Source organism: Hemibagrus wyckioides, linkage group LG17, assembly GCF_019097595.1.
Source record: "Hemibagrus wyckioides isolate EC202008001 linkage group LG17, SWU_Hwy_1.0, whole genome shotgun sequence".
Taxonomy (NCBI): Eukaryota; Metazoa; Chordata; class Actinopteri; order Siluriformes; family Bagridae; genus Hemibagrus; species Hemibagrus wyckioides.
In genome coordinates this window covers 16,876,320-16,894,918 of record NC_080726.1, presented here as the reverse complement: position 1 = coordinate 16,894,918, position 18,599 = coordinate 16,876,320, and the positions used below count along the sequence as shown (strand labels likewise).

General features: G+C 39.2%; 1 protein-coding gene across 1 annotated transcript; it reads right to left on the bottom strand.

Annotated features, from left to right (window-relative positions):
• Positions 1-1,987: 1,987 nt before the first annotated feature.
• Positions 1,988-4,269, bottom strand: zgc:162730 (uncharacterized protein LOC564559 homolog). Its single transcript, XM_058413845.1, has 2 exons — positions 4,110-4,269; positions 1,988-3,897 (listed from the first exon to the last, which is right to left on the bottom strand). Exons 1-2 carry the CDS (start codon positions 4,137-4,139, stop codon positions 2,857-2,859), a joined length of 1,071 nt encoding a protein of 356 aa, XP_058269828.1. The 5' UTR covers positions 4,140-4,269; the 3' UTR covers positions 1,988-2,856.
• Between the last annotated feature and the right edge of the window lie 14,330 nt (positions 4,270-18,599).

The following is an 18,599-nucleotide window of genomic DNA, read 5'->3' as shown; positions in this document are numbered from 1 at the left end:
AGGAGAGTGTTTATGGGAATTTTTGACCATTCTTCCAGAAGCGCATTTGTGAGGTCACACACTGATGTTGGACGAGAAGGCCTGGCTCTCAGTCTCCGCTCTAATTCATCCCAAAGGTGTTCTATCGGGTTGAGGTCAGGACTCTGTGCAGGCCAGTCAAGTTCATCCACACCAGACTCTGTCATCCATGTCTTTATGGACCTTGCTTTGTGCACTGGTGCACAGTCATGTTGGAAGAGGAAGGGGCCAGCTCCAAACTGTTCCCACAAAGTTGGGAGCATGGAATTGTCCAAAATGTCTTGGTATGCTGAAGCATTCAGAGTTCCTTTCACTGGAACTAAGGGGCCAAGCCCAGCTCCTGAAAAACAACCCCACACCATAATCCCCCCTCCACCAAACTTTACACTTGGCACAATGCAGTCAGACAAGTACCGTTCTCCTGGCAACCGCCAAACCCAGACTTGTCCATCAGATTGCCAGATGGAGAAGCGCAATTCGTCACTCCAGAGAACGCGTCTCCACTGCTCTAGAGTCCAGTGGTGGCGTGCTTTACACCACTGCATCCGACGCTTTGCATTGCACTTGGTGATGTATGGCTTGGATGCAGCTGCTCGGCCATGGAAACCCATTCCATGAAGCTCTCTGCGCACTGTTCTTGAGCTAATCTGAAGGCCACATGAAGTTTGGAGGTCTGTAGCGATTGACTCTGCAGAAAGTTGGCGACCTCTTCGCACTATGCGCCTCAGCATCCGCTGACCCCGCTCCGTCAGTTTACGTGGCCTACCACTTCGTGGCTGAGTTGCTGTCGTTCCCAAACACTTCCACGTTCTTATAATACAGCTGACAGTTGACTGTGGAATATTTAGGAGCGAGGAAATTTCACGACTGGATTTGTTGCACAGGCGGCATCCTATCACAGTTCCACGCTGGAATTCACTGAGCTCCTGAGAGCGACCCATTCTTTCACAAATGTTTGTAAAAACAGTCTGCATGCCTAGGTGCTTGATTTTATACACCTGTGGCCATGGAAGTGATTGGAACACCTGATTCTGATTATTTGGATGGGTGAGCGAATACTTTTGGCAATATAGTGTATATATATATATATATATATATATATATATGCCCTTTCTTCAACAGTTTATAGTCACATTAATGAGCACAGTGAGCTCCTGAAAATAGATCAGCATCATTTCTGAGTTCATTATAGACTTAACACTGATTACTTCCTGCTGAAGTTTTCCAATGAAGAAGGGAAATAAAGAAGGGAAGTTCTTAAGTGACTATGAAATGGTAAAAAATGCGACAGGTGACGCAGGCAAGCCTGAGGCAAGACATGTGGGCTGCTCCGAAAAAAACGTATATGGGACCTTCCACACCTACCCCACATCTACCCCACTCATAAATCACATCACACCACACCTACCCCACTCATACCTTACATCACCCCGCTACTACCCCACTCACTTCACATCACCCCACACCTACTCCACTCATACCTTACATCACCCCGCTACTACCCCACTCACTTCACATCACCCCACACCTACTCCACTCATACCTTACATCACCCCGCTACTACCCCACTCACTTCACATCACCCCACACCTACTCCACTCATACCTTACATCACCCCGCTACTACCCCACTCACTTCACATCACCCCACACCTACTCCACTCATACCTTACATCACCCTGCTACTACCCCACTCATACCTCTCATCACTCTTCTCCTACCCCACATCACCCTTCTCCTACCCCATACCTACCCCACTTCACCCGTTTGTATCTTAGCTCCAGGTTCAACATATAATTATAACATCATAACAATATATAACATGTGCAATCTATCTGACAATCAATTGTTGTTTTCAAAGTATACTTTGCTGTGATTTTCATACAGTGTGTTGGATTTTGGCTGCTGAGTGTTGAGTCAGCAAAAGAAGACAAACATGAAACACAAATAACCAAAAGAGACAAAAATAGTTACCATTCCACATCATTTATTTAATAGATCTTTGGGAAATTATTGTGGAATCCATCATTTTGTGGGAAAACTTTTCATACCCCAACATGTGTTTAGATAAATAAGTAAAAAATACATTGCTGTTGCTTTAATAAATACTTAATAAATACATTGGTTAAATCTATACAATTACAAAACAATGCAAATGAAGGCATCCTAAACTAGAGAAATACTGTAATGTTACAGTCCCTGATAAAAAACACAAGACAGGTCTTGTTTCGAAAAAAAAAACAAAAAAACAAAAAAACAAACAAACAAAAAACCCCCCCATGGTTTTACATTTTTGTTGTGTGTAAATTAGAACAGAGGGAGTTTTTCTTTTTCTTTTTTTTTTTTACCAAAAGGCTTCCAAGATCCAAGCCAAACACAATAGATTGGCATACTAGATCATAATGCTTTGGTTAAATGCTACATATCTCCCTGTAGAGGTAAAGTGCATTTCTTAGTGAGTACATGTAATAGCTATCATTTCAGGTTTGTCACATTGCTGGTTGAGTTAGCCTAGAAATCTGATCTCTGATTGTTAGGAATGGGCACAGACACCAGCTCTGCTTACGTCAGGTCATTAGCGATTATACAGCACCTGATGATTTTGAACAAATGTCTGTGGTAAAATCTGTCTTTAGCAAAGCAAGCAAGTGGAAGACACAATGGTAGAAAAGTACAAACGCAATAAAAATACATAGCTTTAGACTGCAAGTGTGTATCAAAATTAATTTCCTATAGCCAGTAATGAAAGTAAATAAATAAACACTATTAAGTCATATAATTATGTCATATCAAAGAATCTTTGGAAAAGAATATGTCCATATTTTTGGAAAAAAAAAAATTACTCAGAAACAGACATTCGAGCAAAAACAGTGAGGCGTTTACTGGCTGCATTTTCAAAGGTGGGAGACTCTGAGCCACTGGAACTCCCTGTGCTGCTGTAGCTCTCGTGGTCTGAGAGAGACTCGTCAGAGGCGAAGCGCTGCATGCTGGTATGGCTGAAACCGAATGCACTGCTTCGGTTCTCCTTCCCCACACATTTGTTTGCCAGCGGCTCAAAGTTTGTTCCTTGGCCCCAGTGCGAGGACTTCTGAGGCTCAATGAGCAGAGGGTGGTTATGGACATCGCTCTCACCTCTGATCTGTGGAAATGGAAACATTTCACGGCTTGTGTCGTTTAACACAGGGGACAAGATGTCGGTGGGTGGAGGAGAAACCGAGGGCGCACGGCTGAAGCCCATGGATTCGTAGGGAATTGGTGGAGAGATACTGCGAGAGCCGAGGAATCCAGCGAAGCTCACACTCTGGCGCAGAACCCGTGCTTGCTGGCTGGCAGGTGCTTGGCTCTTCTGGTTGAGTGTTTGAGGAGAAGACAGTTTCTCCTCGTGGATAAAGTGGCAGCGGCTTCCGTAGGGACAGTATCCAAAGTTGTAGAATGTGCGACATGCCTCTGTTTTGTACTTCGGGTGGCGGTAAAGGCCTCGAAGCTCGCTCTCACCGTGTGCAAACTGACACTTGTTGCCATATTTACAGCTGCCATTCTCTTGGAAACTTCTACACAGCTCAGTCTTGTACCGATTTGAAGCATGAGGAGCTAAGGGTGGGAATCCAGGTGGTGGAGGAAGATCAAGAGACTTCATCTTGTTGTTGAAGTTGGGGAGATAGTTGTCGGTCAGACTCATAGATCGGTCAGCCCTGAACGGATACTGTGGTTTCTTCGGCATGTTCTCACTCCATATGTCAAATGGCCAGCTGAAGGTGTCCTCGCTGAGCTTCTCCTCGCTGAGGCTTTTCGGCGAGAAGCAGGAAGATAACTGACGAGCCACTGCTGGCTTTGTGTGTTGCTTTGGAAAATCATCTTTCAGGCCAATCTGAAATAGGTTCTGTGGAGAAAAGAGGAAAGGAATGTGAATAAAACGGTTTTCACGTCAACACAAGCAACATCAGCAAATCTGCCACGTAGGTCAATGAGCTAAACTAAACAGCAGAGCATGAGGGACGAAGTGACACTTCACTCCGAGTTTGCTCTTCAGCTCGACGGGAAAGCAGACATTAAAGTCTTTGGAAAAATAACAACAACAAAAAAGTAACTTACGCGAATAAGTTCGTCGTATTTGTCCGACATATTTCAGTACAGAGTCGTCCTAGTCGGTGTGAAAGCGTCGCCAAGCAGTGCAGGCTGTGTATGTGAGTGTGACAGAGTGTGTGTGAGTGTGTGTATTTATGCGCCCCGGTCGGGTAGTTTACACACTCCACCCCATCGACGTAGACACTACCACGTGTGTGCGCGCGCGCGCGCCCGCGTGAGCGGGCGAAAGAGAGAGAGAGAGAGAGAGAGAGAGAGAGCTTGTACACGTTTGGTTGACAGGAAAACATTTACATTTCAGTTTCGGCGAGCTGTTTTAATGACCTTAAAGCTCCTTCGCGTGCGTTTACCGTAAGCGCCACTGTAAGTTTACCGTAGCACATGTGTCAAGAGAAACTGCTCGATTACGTGTAGAAGAAATTATATTACTGTTCTGACCACAAACTCAGCTTTTAACGCAATGGATTTTTAAAAACAGTATTTTTGGGATTTATAAAATTGAAACCAAAAAGAAAATGATCAGAATATTACCACCTTTCATGCAAAAATGACATACTTACTATGCCAGTGAAATTCACACTCATACATTTAAGATAAAAAAAGATAAAAAATAAATAAATAAATAAATAAATAAATAAATAAATAAATAAATAAACAAACTAACTCTTTTCAGCTTGAGTGATAAACCTGACCAGGGGCGTTTCTAGGATTTGAAAACATCAGGGGCTAATTAGGGAGAGGGGGTAAGCAAGAATAACACGTTTTGTAAGGGCATTTTTATTATTAATATTGTTTAATAATAAACACAAATGAACACGAACAGTATGCAACTTTAGAAAATTTCATTCAATCTTCTTTTCTGACTCCTCCCATCATTTCAGAGTCTTGCTACTAAAAAAGGAGTTCATTAAATTCATTACATTTTCTCTCTCACAGGTATGCCATGCAATATTATCTCTTTTACAGCTTGTGTGTGAAGCAGTGCCATGTAGATCCTTTATTATTATTATTATTATTATTATTATTATTATTATTATTATTATTATTTTACAATAATCTATATTATACTGGACCTATTATTTTATTCCTGATTTATGCTGCCACTACTGTATGTATTATTCTTTATTTTTTATTTTTTACAGCCTCTCTTCTCTTATTGTTCTCTCATCTCATTCCCTCATCTGTCTTGCTGCTTGTATCTTGTCTACTTCATGCTCTTGGTGACTTTTCTATCCTATTTCTTTGAGGGTGGGATCATCAGAGAGTATCTCTGAGACTGGACTCGAGCAAAATGGTCAATTACCATACTATTTATAGTGCTGAGAATTCCTTTTTTCAATAGACAGAACAGCCGAATGATGGAGTCTGTTCTGGCCCATTGTTCACCTAAACCATGTCTGTATTGTAACTTAAATACTGCATTAGGTGAATAATAGAAAGTCATGATGTTCAGACTGTAATGTCTAAGTGCTCTAACAGTTTATATTTTATTTAGATCTATTTTTAGGCTTATTTAATTTAAGACTTTTGTACGTCTTGGGTATGGAATAATAATCAAAAGGGCCCTATGTGTCAGGGGCTTTCAGAATCAAAGAGAGTGGGCCTCCTTTTTGACACAACATACATTTGTTAGCCGACTTTTATCGGCTGTGTTAACATTTAATATTAGAAGTTAGACTTTTATCTGAGTAATAAGATTGTTATGTTTTCTGACATTTTTATTGCTGTCCTGCTCAAGGGCTGTAAGGTATTTTAGTGGTGTGAAAGACCGACAGGTGTAGGACATTAAAGTATCGCGAGAGCGGTTCTACAACATATTGCAGCGCACACTCTCACGGTATGTGTGTGTGTGTGTGCGCGCGTGCGGAGAGAGATATCAGTTAAAATCGTGTACAGTAAACAGCAAAAGTGCTCTACTAAACCGATCAGCATTTCATTAATTCCTCTACACTCCGGTGGCACAATGCGGGATAAAACATTCGGGGCTAGATTAAAATCATCTGGGGCTCGAGCCCTGAATGATTGGCCCTAGCGACGCCCCTGAACCTGACCATACTGCAAGAGCCACGGCCCTCAGAGAGCTTACAGAGTATCAACAGACACACACTGTTCAAAGGTATCACTCAGGAGAGGGCTACAGTACCATCTCCGAGGCTTTAGATGTACCCTGGAACACGGTGAAGCCACATCGACAAGTAGAGAAAATATGGAACAACAGCGACATTAGTGATGAGAAGACAAAGGGAAAAGATTTCAGTAAGTCTGGCAGGAGTTATGGGGTACGTATCAGGATCAAGGGCTTAGGGCCAAAGTGCTAAGCCATGAGCCTTTTCTGACAAAATAACACATACACTGCTGGGTTGACTTTGCAAAAACATAAATCGAAAAGAAGAACAGAAAATCGGCTGTGAGACCTGAAGACGGCAGTGCACAGGAAATGAACTCATCAACTGACAGATCTGGAACATTTTTGCAAAAAAACGTGTAAATATATTCCCATGTCAAGATATGCCAAGTTGATAGACTCAAATCCAAACAGACTGAGTGCTGAGAGAAAATCAGAGGCTGCTTCAACTCAGAATTAATTCAGGGCTGTACAAACTTATGCAATTAGGTTATTTTAAATGTAGTTTTTCTCTGAAATGTGTCAATTCAGTTTTCAGTGGCATTGTACAGGTTATGCTTTTTACATGAAGGTGGAAATATGATATGATTTCTGAAGTGATGAATCTTTTTTCCCATTTTACATCAGAAAAACCTGCTGTTTTATCAAAGGTGTGTGAACTTTTAATATCTGTGGAAATCTGTAGAAGTGAATCTAAATCAGAGCTGTACACTTTAAGCTGAGCAAGCAAACCATTTCTACATGTTTTCTACACATATTGTAGTGTGAAACCTTGTAATGATCTTACACACACACACACATACACACACACACACACACAAAGTCTTGTGGATCTTCCATTGGAACCAAAGTTAATTATTAAATACTACATTTAATATTAAATGTACTTGAAAAGCAAAGTGGAAAATAAAGTGAAACTGTGGATTTTTTTTTTTTACTTATTTATTTTTTTAAGTGATCCTTGGGTAGTGACTAATTTACTTTTGCAGAAACGGCAACATCCTTTGTGTGTTTAACTTCACTTGGTAAAAACCGTATTGCTTCTCGAGCAGCTGACTTCTTCGGTTGATTCTGCATCATTGGTTCTGTTGCAAGTGCAAATGCTTCTTGGTTTCTGCAAACCAGTAAAGAGATGGTTTCAGCCGTGACAAACATCAGGAAAGAACATGTGACATGAATTCAGGGGAAAAAAGCTTAATGGCAGAAACATGAGTCTTGAACCTTTACTTTATTATTAGCAGTAAATTTGTTAGAAGTTTAAATCTGATGATTTATTATACTGTGTTATGTGTTTATTCAGTGCTTTGTTGTTATTTCATGCTAAATTGCAGAGTCATAATTGCACTTAGACATGCAGATGAGTCATGGTATCTAAATGGATTGATGAGACAGGCTTATAGAAAGCGTATCATAAACAAAATTTCCCCGATTACACCATGCTGTCCAGACCGTAAATTTTCAGGCACGTGACTTAGCTAGTCACGGCTCTGCCAATCTGCCTGCCTGTACGGTAAGTCTGACCTGAGAGCTAAAAACAGACACACCTTCTCATGTTCAGTTGTTAATAGCCTCTGGAAATGAACTTTTTTTCTTTTCATATATAAGGCATTAGCCATTTAGAAAATTTCCCTCGTGTCATTTCAATAGCTCTTGGCTCCTGAGCACACCTCTTTCTTTTTTGGGAGCAGTCTCAGGAGGATGGAAACTCTTGCTCATGACTCACCGAAAGCCTGTGTGTGCTCTCTTTCACAGAATGTAATAAACAAAACAAAATAAAAAAAAGAATATCAAAGGCATTAAGAAGGTAACAATGGTGTTGTGTTAATGTTCTGCAGGTTGTTCAACACAAAGGTTTGTTTAGGAGATATATATATATATTTTTTTACATACATTTCCATGTATGTGCTATACGAATATTTCTCCAGATTACAGTCATTACATTAAAACCCTTTTCTCCTAATATTCATTCAACATTCAATTAAATGGTTAAATTATACGCCCTACTTGATTTCTTTGCTGCAGAAGTGTAGACTCTTGTTGATTTTCTATATTGAATCCCACTCAGTGGTATGACTGATTATTATATCAAATTATGATACTAGAAACCAAAAATGTTTTTTTTTTTACATTAAACTGAACTAATGTAAATTTTATTTACATTAAACTGAAATCATTTCACTGGCATACAACTTGATATGCTGTTACATAACCTGTCACTAAACCTCATAACACATCTTTCCATTCTGGTTCAGCTGCATGAATCTCCACCTTCAGTTTCCCTTCTGGGCGAAGGATAAATTCTCGTAATGTGTCTCCTTCCCTGAGCTCCACAGAGAGTTTCATAAGTTATAGGAACAGCTGTTAAATCCATCACTCTTCTGAGAAGGTGAACAGTAAACCAGAAAAGAAACTCTTTATCTCTATATCTCACATTATTGTGTGGGTTGTTTTTTTTTTATCCTGTAAGAAATTTCTTAAACAATTTAGCACCAGAATCACTAAAACCATGCAATAAAAACATAGTTCATGTGTTTTAATGTGGAAACCATTAAACTCCATTATGCCTTTACATTTCTATCCAGCTATTTCACCCCTGCTCCTATCATAGCAGATGCTGCTCATATGACTTTTATACTTACAGTAAATTTTAACAAAAAGTTTTTAATCCATGCTGTTTGTCCTCATTTCTCCAGCATGGAGACTGTGTCAGCTCAGGGATGGTGTGTGTGTTTAAGACTTAGCTGTCATGTTGTGTACTCTGCCTGTAGGATGACCTCATGAACACAGCTCAGTCCTGACTCAGCAGCAGTGGGTGGTGTTCTTGGGCATGAGCCCATATTTACAAGTCCTGCAAGAGGGAAAGTACCTGCCTTTCCTTAGCCACATATAACTCACAGTGTCCCAATACAGACTTTCTACTTATTGAAAATATTCTCGTTCATCTTTTGATTACAAAAAAAAACTCTGCACACTGAGGAAAACCACATATGGGTCACTGTTCAGGAAAAAAAAACATCACGTTTAATAAAAGTGGAACATCAAGAGGTTAGTAGCTGAAGAGAGAGAAGTGTCCTGAGTTTATTTAGAAGTTTATTAATTAAAGGTTAACTCTCAGCTTCTCAGAAAGATACTCAGGGTCTGAGCCACAGCTTCACCACAGCTCTGTATACTGCACCCAGGTTTCTGGAAAGATAAAATAAATAGTCAGAATACGTCAAGAATGAAGAGTTAATAAAATAAATCTATCCAGAGTTTTTTTTTTATTATTTCTTTCCTTTTTTTTACTTATCTATTTTTAAGTGATTGCTGATTTAACCGTCTGTGTATTGGCTAATTTACTTTTATAGCAACACTATCCTTGGTGTAGTTGTATGTTTCTCTTGTTCCAGTCTTCAGGTAGAATCTATATTTGCTGCTTCGGTTGATTTTGTCTTATTTGTAAGTTGTTTTGGATCAAATTGCTCGGCAAATAAATTAATGTAAATTCATTCATTCACTAAGAAATCGCAGAAGCCATGGCAAACACACTGAGAGAGTTCTTCCTGTGCTCAAGTCCTAAAGGCACTGTTGTGTCGGGTTTACCAGCATAAAAGATTTGCACACATGGCCTTATGTCCGTGGGAACATTTGGACCCGGGCCTCACAGACAAGCGTGGTATGAGAATCAAGGCTGGGTGCAAAATCTACCAGCCAAGAGTGAGGTCCACTGTGATCAACACTCATCTTTATACTCCGCCTCTCTGTCTCTCTTCCTCTTGGTCACACACACACACACTGAAAAAATAAACTATAAAGACAAGCATAGATGCTGAAGAAAATCATACTCTGCTTCTTTTAGGGTGGATATCATGTATTCATAAACAAAAAATCTGCTTACGTATGATGACACTTGAAAGTGAAAATGAATTAAACATGGGGCTGTGGTTAAAATGTGAAGTATTAATACTTTTATGAAGGTCATTACAACATTAGAGTTATCATGCAAAACACTGCTATTTGTCCTTTACATAATCATCTGTACTGTGTGTGTGTGTGTGTGTGTGTGTGTGACAGTCAGCCTGCAGTAATTTGAGATCAGATGCATTTGGAACTGAAATATTTTTTTTTACTTTTCAGAGGAATTGAAATGTGGAGTCATTTCCTTTCCAGCAGCGCCGCACGCACCACCCTTTCTTGTATTTTTCTTCTGGATGCAGGAAGTGAGTTGAGGGGAGGTATGAAGGGGGAAGCCACAGAAAAGAATGAGGAGGAGAGTGGGAAAGAGAGAAAGAATGAAAAAACAAGACATTTTGTTCTTTTACAAACTGTTCTGCAATTTCAAAATTTTGCCTTAGGACAAATAAAGAGACTGATAGAGATCAGACATCAAGGCTGTGAAAGCTTTTCAGGGACATGGGAAAACATCTGTACATATAAACCATGGCATGAAGCATGACACGGTCCAATGAGGATGAAGTGTTGAAATATAAAAACGTATTTTCTCCCCATGGAATCAGGAGATTATGAGAAAGAAAGAGAGTAAAAGAGGGAAAGACAGATTGAAGTTCATGATGATAAGAGAGGTGTGGGAATCTGCTGTGCGTCACTGCTGGCCTCATCGTTTCATCGATGTGTGTCTCTTATCTCGGGTCTATTCAGTCTGTCAGCATTCTCGTGGCCTCTGATAACACTGCGCTCTGCTCACTGCTCCCATAACACTGGCTTTCTCCTTTACACAGAAACTGAGCTCTGAAAATACGACAGCTGAAATTGGCCAAAGCCTAAAGGAGAAATAAGAGAGGAACTTGTCTAATGATTACGTTGCAATACTTTATTAACATCCTGTATATATATTTCGCCTGTCTGATATCAACTTTCAATTGACTTGTACTGAAATTTACAGTATAAACCCCAGACATACCAGTGAAACTAAAAACAAACATAACAATAATCATATTCCTCACATTTGATTTTCTATAATTGCATAATAAACCCTTCCACTCAGCTCATCAGCTTATTTCCTGTCTATCTAAAAAAAACAAAACGCTTCCTCTTTTCTCAAGCACTGTTGATCCTCCCAGGAAGAGCTGCTGATGTCTGCCACTCTCGCACGTACCCTCTGTATTTGGCACCAGCTTTCTGTTCACACTCACACAGAATGAAGCGCCGTAGTGAAAAATGTATACGTGTGGAACCTTCAAAACCATCACAACCATCACAACCTTCACAAGCATGACAACCTTCACAACCACCACAACCATGACAACCATCACAACCTTCACAACCATCACAACCATGACAACCATCACAACCTTCACAAACATCACAACCATAACAACCTTCATAACCATACAACCATCACAACCATAACAACCTTCACAAACATCACAACCATAACAACCTTCATAACCATACAACCATCACAACCATAACAACCTTCATAACCATACAACCATCACAACCATAACAACCTTCACAAACATCACAACCATAACAACCTTCATAACCATACAACCATCACAACCATAACAACCTTCACAACCATCACAACCACAACAACCTTCATAACCATCACAACCATGACAACCATAACAACCTTCATAACCATACAACCATCACAACCATAACAACCTTCACAAACATCACAACCATAACAACCTTCATAACCATACAACCATCACAACCTTCACAACCTTCACAACCATCACAACCACAACAACCTTCATAACCATCACAACCATAACAACCTTCACAACCACCACAACCATGACAACCATCACAACCTTCACAACCATCACAACCATGACAACCATCACAACCTTCACAACCATCACAACCATGACAACCATCACAACCTTCACAAACATCACAACCATAACAACCTTCATAACCATACAACCATCACAACCATAACAACCTTCACAAACATCACAACCATAACAACCTTCATAACCATACAACCATCACAACCATAACAACCTTCACAACCATCACAACCACAACAACCTTCATAACCATCACAACCATGACAACCTTCACAACCATCACAACCATCACAACCTTCACAACCATCACAACCATACAACCTTCACAACCATCACAACCACAACAACCTTCATAACCATCACAACCATGACAACCATCACAACCATCACAACCATACAACCTTCACAACCTTCATAACCATCACAACCATGACAACCATAACAACCTTCACAAACATCACAACCATGACAACCATGACAACCTTCACAACCTTCACAACCATCACAACCATACAACCTTCACAACCATACAACCATCAAAACCATAACAACCTTCACAACCATCACAACCACAACAACCTTCATAACCATCACAACCATCACAACCACAACAACCTTCATAACCATCACAACCATGACAACCATGACAACCTTCACAACCTTCACAACCATCACAACCATACAACCTTCACAACCATCACAACCACAACAACCTTCATAACCATCACAACCATGACAACCATCACAACCTTCACAAACATCACAACCATAACAACCTTCATAACCATACAACCATCACAACCATGACAACCATCACAACCTTCACAAACATCACAACCATCACAACCACAACAACCTTCATAACCATACAACCATCACAACCATAACAACCTTCATAACCATCACAACCATGACAACCATCACAACCTTCACAACCATCACAACCATCACAACCACAACAACCTTAATAACCATACAAATTTCACAACCATAACAACCTTATAACCATACAACCTTCAAAACCATCACAACCATCACAACCATACAACCTTCACAACCATCACAACACACCATGCAGGGCATGAAACACACCAACAGACTGTGGGACAAAAATGGACCCAAATACAGATCTGATCTTAATTTCTGTAATTAGGGAGAAGACTAAAATGTTTTGGCTGAAATATATTTGTAATTTTTTTAATTGTTATTTATTTTTAGATTTGAGCTTTAACCCAATCTGAGCTCATGAACCTTATGTCAGCTAGAAATGATCACGGCCAAGCTGCACAAGAATATTTGGCTGTTTACAAAGGAACAGAGTAAACGTGTGACATGTAAGAAGCAGGTCAAACTTCCCCTGGTGTAACCGGCCCTCTGACTCAGATCAGAGGCAGACACGTGTGTCCTTCACTCAGCATGTGACTGCTCACAGTCTTAAACACAGAGAATTGTAGAGTTTTCTAGAGTTTTGTAGAATAACTCTCTCTTTCTGTCACTTGATCCTCTTTGGTCAGCTTCACTCCTGTCTTGTGGTCTGATGGTGCAGTGAGATTAATATCAAACTCAAGTGACATAGTTTTGTGTAAAAAAAGGCCTTCGGTCAGCAGATACTTACATGTGGGCTTCCTGGCTGTTTCACATGGTGTCACGGCCCATCAGCTAACCACTGGGTAAATATGCGCTTAATGACACCCAGCTGCTGGCTTTCTTTCAGATCATAGCTTTGGTACACGTAGCTTGATATCTTACAGAACACTTGTGGAACACTGATGCTGTGGCTCAGAGAACTGATTTATTATCTGTAGAGTTTTTAAATACTGTAGGTGGATTAATATTTTCTGTCAGGTATCCAATTCTGTCTCCTGCAAAATTCCTACAAATTGCAATCGTCATATTTTGTAGAATTATATTTAATCTTTATCTACAACATAAGAACATTCTGTGTCCTCAGTGTACGGAATCAAAATATTTTGGTTCTGCTTTTATGGTGTAAAACTGAGTTCCTGCACAGTTAAAGGTGTTTTACGAAGGAGTTATTTCCTCCTTTATTAAAACACACATGACATTTGAATATTTGTCAAAAAAGCCTGACCACTGAGTATATCTGTTACGAACTTTAGGACTTTTAAAAGAATTAATGTGCAGTCTATGTCAGTTGATACTGAAATAAAAAAGTCTGCATCTAAAAAATTAACTTTAACCCTAAAGCGTCCTGCTGTTCCTCACTGAAAGGTTTATGGTCACAATTAAACTGGAACTGGCCTCATGATGGGAAAAGACCCTGAAATGGTCACCAGTTCCATCACAATGCATCAACACATTGCCACTTAGAGAAAGTTTGAGTTGTAAGATGTGTGAGGAAGCCGGGAGAACCATGAGGAAACCCTCACAGACACGAGGAGAACATGTGAAACTCCACACTGACAAAAACCTGAGAAACTCAGAAAAAACTCTACCTGCTGAGCTCACTGTCAAACATTTCTCCTTTTTTAGGCAAATGTGTAGCTCGACAGAGCAAGACAGATTCTCCAGTCCTGAAATGCTGCTCTTCTCATTTGGTTATTTGTTAATCAGTGTTGTTAAAAAACATTATGTTGAAGTTATTCTTTGAAAACTTTTTTTTAATATATCAACTTCACGGTCTCGCTCTTTGTTTGTATAACAACATTAAAAAGATTTAAGGTTAGTGATTTTCCTCTTTCCAGGTCACTGCTTGTCCTGACCACAGTCAAATGCACCATCAGATAGTTTGGTTTTTGAATTGTTTCATAAAAGTCCTTAAACAAGGCTCACATTGACTCTGAGAGCAGCTTTACCTCAGTATTTCTACTAGACTTGCTCCATGGTGCTTAAATCAACAGCATTCCTCTCACTCTGGGTGTGTCCTGCATTGTGTAAGCAGAGCTGTCAGGTAGTTAATCTACCTATGCATCATAGTGACAACTAACAGGTCAGTCCAGTTTCTGATTCTTGATTAAACATCCCACTGTCACTGGGATACGTGTCTCTCATCTACAGCTCGTCATCTAGATTCAGCTGGCAGTTTCAAAATCACGCGGTGTCCAATCAGCCAATAACTTTTGTTAAACTTGTGTATAAATAGTAATAGGGTCTGATTCTGCTGTCAGTTGTGTTTTTATACACTCACTGCCCATATTTACTGCTATGAAAAGTACATGAGGTTTAGATTTCATCCAGGTACAAATGAAACAGGCCAACAGACTACCATGAAAACACGAAAAGGCCGAATCACTTCGTTACTCGTATCACTGCTGATTAGTCCTACACTCAAACATTTAGACCTGATTGTGTTCTTTATATTAAAGGTGTGTGTGTGTGTGTGTGTGTGTGTGAGATGTATATATCATGTATGCATTTTAGAAACAGCTGATGAGTCAGGGGAAACGGTGTGGAATTTCCTGACCAGCTGAAAGAGAGACAAGGTCTTTTGAATATTCACTTTTTTATGTTGTCAACAAAACTGGACCTGGTTTTTCCTTCCTTCTTAATGAGCATAAATTAGTATGTAAATTACGGTATTTGTGTAGCTGAATGCTACAAAGCAGTGTATCATTTAACAATTAATGACTTTATGAGTGATATATCACGTGTCTTTAATTTGTTTTTGTTGACGACACACTGAACATAATCTGATCCTATTACCATTTAAAGTAGTGTTTAACTCTGTTGCTTTAACCCATCTTTCATCCCACTTTTTATATTTTTTTGCTATTAAACTATCTAAAGTTTCAGAATTATGAAGACCTTCATATGTGGGGACCAGGGACGATGTTTTGTTTGAAGCAACAGATGCCCAAGATTACACAAGCAGTAGTCAGAGTTAGAATAAAGTCAAAAGAGGCAGTGTGAGTCACGCTGACTTATCTCCACATTGCCGAGTCTGATGAAGTCCAGAGCTCTGAATCCTAAAGCCAACACGATTACTGCAACGTGGTCCTGCAGGAATGCACACGGATTCCACATCCAGCATTCAGAAGATGTTCCTTATCTAGTAATGCTTTCAATCACTTGGTCCTGTGGTGTAACCCAGTGCCATACAGTGTTCAGGGGAGATCATATAAATGTTGGAACTGCTCTGATCACCGTTGTTATTCCAGTCCACCACAGTGACATAGAATCAGTGATCTAAACTAAAACCATCCTGTGGACTGCAACTGAGTTAAAAAGTCTAAGAATTAGATAGAAACAGCTGATGTTTGATATTAACATTAACTGAGGATGTTTTTATTAATTCATGGCCATAAACTCAGCTTCTGACAAATTGTACTAATGTTATAATATTTCATATAGAGTTTATAATGACTGCAATAATTGTCCACATCCATGTTTCTTTTCAGAAGAAATGTTCTGTCTTCATGTTTCCATAAAGGTCTAGATTTTTAATCTTTTTGATTCTGAATTCAGATTGGCAGCTTTGTGTGTCTCTGAGGTTCACCCTAACCTTCATTGCCTGGAATGCAGAGGTTTTATCACCACATGTTCCTTGTTTCTGCAGGGAATTTCTTGGACTGCTGTCATCTGCAATTCCTTTTCATCTGTCAGTGAATTATAAGTCACAGGCTGTGGGTGAGCAGATGCGAAAGGAATTCTGTTTATCTAAACACAAAGTACTTTAATGAGCGGCTGCTAAGCCATTTAAAAACCTGTCGAGTTTCATTTATTTCTGTAAAGATGAAGGTAGCCACTTATAAAATAAATGGAGGAGCTTTGATAAAAAACCCCTCATGTTCATGTGAATGTGTCATACACTTTCTGTGGAACAGATGCTTGATATAATGCACATCATTTCTAGGATATCATGTGCAGCTCTACAGGCCAGATGAATTGTGTATAGTTTTGTTCGCTTTACAAGAACTGTGCTTTTTCCATAGCAGTGAATAATTTTCCTACAACATAATCTCTAAAATGAAAGCTCATTAGCAATCTTGAGTCAAACCTGACTCACCTGCATTAGAGATGTTTGTTTCAAACGTTTTATTAGAAATCCAGACTTTAATCAGGTATCTGATTTTTACACAATGCCGATAGAAACTTTAATCAATAAGATCGCCTCCTTTAACACATGTACAATCCGATCATTAAACTTCTCATGTTTATTACTGTGATGCTCTCAATATACTATATACTAACATTTTGTGAGTATATTTTGTCAGTTCTCTTTATGAAATGAATCATTAGTTCTCATTATTGTTATTTTTTACCTTGCTGTGTTTTCTCTTGACGGAATTTCCTGCATTCAGTAATTATGTGATGAATCAGCTAATTCAGAGTAATAACTAGTGAGTAATGCTAGTTGGTTAGTTAACTTGCAGTTTGCTGATAATAGCCGAGTGAGCAATCAAACATTAATATTCAGTTATTTCAGTGTGTATGAAAATCACACTTTAACCGAGATCAGATTTTTCCTCATTCTGATGTTTGATATTAACATTAGCTGAGGATATATATTCACTAATGGTTTTTTTACTTGTGTGTTTTTGGATTGCTGCTGTTCCCTGTGCAACAACAATAAAGAATTTAATCAACAATCTGATCAATATTTGTCTTTATGAACCATCTTTGTAATTAGATAGTATCTATTTCACTGTTGGAAAATAAGGATTAATGTTTTTTACAGTCTGTGACAATATGAGGATGAATGTAGCTATTAGTTTATTAAAATGTGCTAAAACTGTGACCAGGAAGCAAGTGTACAGAAGAAAATGTAAGGAAAGGCAGTGAGCTTTATGAATTCAGGTCTATAAATAGTGCAGGTATATTTACATGTTGTGTGTAGAGCAGGTGTGATAATTCAGGTCAGTTGTGTCCGGCTTGTGTGATCTGGATAGCTTCAGCATTGAACAGGGTTCAGCTCACATGTTTGTTACTGAGGCCTTTGTGGCTTGAATTTAGTGTTAGACTAGAGAAATGACTAAGTTGTGACTCACTTGCCTGCGCCCTTTGTGCTACTCATGAACGTGCAGCATGGTGTGTAACCTGTCAATGGTATTTTTAAAAAGAAAATCTGCACTAATAACTGCTGTATTCCACTCCTGTGTCTAGTTGCACTACATTCCTCTTATCACTTAACACTGTAAATGTGTCTATATGCTGTCACGCAAACCTTTTAAACTGTGTGACTTTTAGCTGAAATCTTAGAAACAAAGGGAAAGGATCTAAATAGCAAGCATGGGGGGATTCTGTACAGTCAGAATTGTGGAAACATCTCTATAGTCATGTCACAGAAGAAAGAGTGCTTATGTGACATTTCAATTTCCATATAGTCATCCAAATTTTCTGTAATAAAAATAAATAAATTAATAAGTCAGCATGTAACTTTGCGTCATGTCAAATTGTCTGTACATTTTATAGTCATGGCATGTAGTTTCATCCAGTAGAAAAATCTGGACTTGCCACAGAAGCTGGTGGTTAGAATAATTTTATATTATGTTCAACAAATCAAAATTAAACAGTTAAAAAAAGAACACAGCCAACATGCAGCAAAAACTTGTATTTAACGTGTTTCTGTGGTTCTGTGATCTCTGCTGTCGCATATCTGTAGCCTATTTACAAAGCCTCGGTGACACACAATCACATGATGTGAACACGGAAGTGCACACACCACAAGGT

Bases quoted from the DNA above. Each gene is read 5' to 3' on its own strand.
- zgc:162730 (XM_058413845.1), bottom strand. From the start codon at position 4,139: ATGTCGGACAAATACGACGAACTTATTCGC. The intron at 3,898-4,109 runs GTAAGTTACTTT...TTTTCTCCACAG, and splicing joins AATACGACGAACTTATTCGC to AACCTATTTCAGATTGGCCT.